A 2,699-nucleotide genomic window follows, 5' to 3' on the forward strand; every position below is an offset into this window, starting at 1 on the left:
CAATTGTAGTAGTTCTTGCTTATTATTTTTCTTTCAATTACCAATTATTTTTGTTTTAGATCTATAAGTGAGAAGTTTGATGTCGAACTACTGCTCTCAATGCCACACGAAGAGTGGTAAGAGCTGTTTATGATTTGGCACCAACTGTCATCAAATGGCCATCAGGCAACAATGTCAATGAAGTTTGTACTGGATTCGAAGTTACCAGTGGTTTTCCAAAAGTTATTGGTGCTATAGACGGTACTCATATAAACATTCAAGCTCCTCGTATTCAACCAGCATCATATGTAAATCGTAAAGGACATTATTCCATTCAACTACAAGTACGTCATATTTGTCCGAACATGAAAATATGACATCTCATTGCGTACTTAAGCTAAAATTCTATATCCATATTAATATAATTTAGATTAATATAAGTTCTTTCATGATTTTATCAGGCAGTGTGTAACCATAAAGCACATTTTATTCATTGCTTCGCGGGATATCCAGGGTCTGTGCATGACCAGCGAGTATTTCGATTATCAGAATTACAGGAGTGGTTAGGGAATCCTGAGAAATTTCCCGATGATTGTCATATCCTCGGAGATGGCGCATATCAATTACACGAAAATCTCATTGTTCCTTATCGTGACAATGGACATCTCACTCCTAGACAAAAAAACTTCAATTTCTGTCATTCTTCTGCTAGAATAACAATTAAAAGGGCTTTTGGAATATTGAAGACAAAATTTTGTAGTATACGGACTGTTCTTGCAATGGATAGATGTGATTTAATTCCAATGTTTATAATTGCATGTTGTACGATGCATAATATTTGCCTATTAAGAGGAGATGAGATAGATTTTGATGCTATTAATGAGGCAGAAACAATTATCTTTATCAAGATCCTACACTATATGAAGAGGTAGGTGTTGCCAAAAGGAATCATATTTCTGAAAGGCTTCCTTTGCGATTTGTTTAGTGCATAAATGGTTACTACAAAATAGTTATCGAATGCGGAGAGTTTTCCTAAATGATATTTGTAAATTGAGATTGTTTCGTGCGTGTAGCTTTGTAATAATGTTTATATTTAGATAACATAGATACAGTTTTTATTTAGATAACATAGATACAGATGTAACATATAAAATATTGAGATTTTGTACGTTATCACAGAAATAAAAATATTATTTTACTTTGATAATATTAAGTTTGTACGTTATTACAGAAATAAAAATATTTTATTACATGTTAAATATTTTATTTCTCTTTGCAAAAATAAAACTATTATCTTATTTTACTTTTAAAATACTGAAATTTTGTACAATATTACATGTATAACAATATTCTACGTTTGATATCTTACTTTTCATTACAAAAATAAAAATATGTAATATTTTATCTTTCTTTTAAAAACACTGAGATTTGATACATCACAGAAATAAAAATATTCTACGTAAGATAGTTTACTTTTCATTATAAAAATAAAATTATTATCTTCTCTTATTTTTAAAACACTAAGATTTGATATATTATCACAGAAATAAAAGTATCATCACAGATGTATCATCTCCATACTATGCTTCCATTTGATCTACTAACAAACAAAAACAATATCAAAATNAATAAAGTTAAAATAAAGAAATTGAGGATTAATAACTTTAACAAAACAATTACTTACTTGCAATTTATCAATAAGCTTATTTAATGCATTTAAGATTTCACCTCGCTGATTCATTATCTGCTGATGGTGTTTTAGTTTATTTTCTTCGGCAATCTTTCGGGTTTTCATAATGACGTCCGCAAGTTGAGAAGTCTTCCTTTTGCGTGAGTGTGAAGAGCCAGTAGAAGTGTCACTGTCGAGTAAAGAGTCACTACTCTCATTCTGTATACAAGCTTGATTTGAAGAGGAAGCCAGAGCAATAGGATTCATAAAAGGTTTTTCTTCTAACAAAGATTCCATCACCTCAATGTAAGGCCAAGACCGAGGATTATTTCCTGACTTAGAATTATGATCTTTGATGGATTTGTATGTTCTCTTCATCCTATTGAATTTACTTTAGCACTGTGGGCCAGTAACATCATGTCCATAGCTACAAAGGACTTCACTGATCGACTTCCACATTTGCTTTTGCGACATTTTGCCTATAAAAACATGAGAAAACCAAAAACAGGTCATTATAGTAAACAACATATTATTTTCTTACCTGATATGACATCGTCTTCTTGCTTTCGATACTCTTCAATGAGAAGTAGAACAACTTGATGCGACCATTTGAACACTGAATCGTGTTCTGATTCAGGAATTTCAGCATCTAACGTTGATGCAGTTGAAGCCATAGAACTTGATGAACTTAACTTTGCTTGGTTTTTCTTTAAGGCAGACAGAACCTCAGAAGCAAAAACAATATCTGAAAATAATAAAAATACATAACACAGTAACCTAACAACTAAGTATTCATTTCGACCCGGCATGTCGGATGTACGTGCAACTATAAATATAAACTTCTCTTAAACGTCTAAATTAATACACATTCAAATTAATTAAAAATTCAAATTAAATGTTATTCAAAACATAACCTCCTTTTACTTACCAGTTTTTACTCTATGCGCATCTTTTGGTAAAAGATAAGTTGTATAAAGTAAACCAGTATCACCAACTTCTAAAGTTACTTGTACTTTTTGGTCCATTTTCAATATATATTTAAAATAAATAA

At 30.7% G+C, this 2,699-nt stretch overlaps 1 protein-coding gene across 1 annotated transcript; it reads right to left on the reverse strand.

Annotated features, from left to right (window-relative positions):
* Positions 1 to 1,537: 1,537 nt before the first annotated feature.
* On the reverse strand, positions 1,538 to 2,026 carry LOC109861510. The gene is made up of 2 exons (XM_020441190.1): positions 1,664 to 2,026; positions 1,538 to 1,576 (listed from the first exon to the last, which is right to left on the reverse strand). The coding sequence occupies exons 1-2, from the start codon at positions 2,024 to 2,026 to the stop codon at positions 1,538 to 1,540; spliced, it is 402 nt and encodes a 133-aa protein (XP_020296779.1).
* Between the last annotated feature and the right edge of the window lie 673 nt (positions 2,027 to 2,699).

The sequence above is a fragment of the Pseudomyrmex gracilis genome, unplaced genomic scaffold (genome assembly GCF_002006095.1).
Source record: "Pseudomyrmex gracilis isolate BER0280 unplaced genomic scaffold, ASM200609v1 scaffold_805, whole genome shotgun sequence".
Lineage (NCBI taxonomy): Eukaryota > Metazoa > Arthropoda > Insecta > Hymenoptera > Formicidae > Pseudomyrmex > Pseudomyrmex gracilis.

Bases quoted from the DNA above. Each gene is read 5' to 3' on its own strand.
- LOC109861510 (XM_020441190.1), bottom strand. From the start codon at position 2,026: ATGAAGAGAACATACAAATCCATCAAAGATCATAATTCTAAGTCAGGA. The intron at 1,577-1,663 runs GTAAGTAATTGT...GTTTGTTAGTAG, and splicing joins AGCTTATTGATAAATTGCAA to ATCAAATGGAAGCATAGTAT.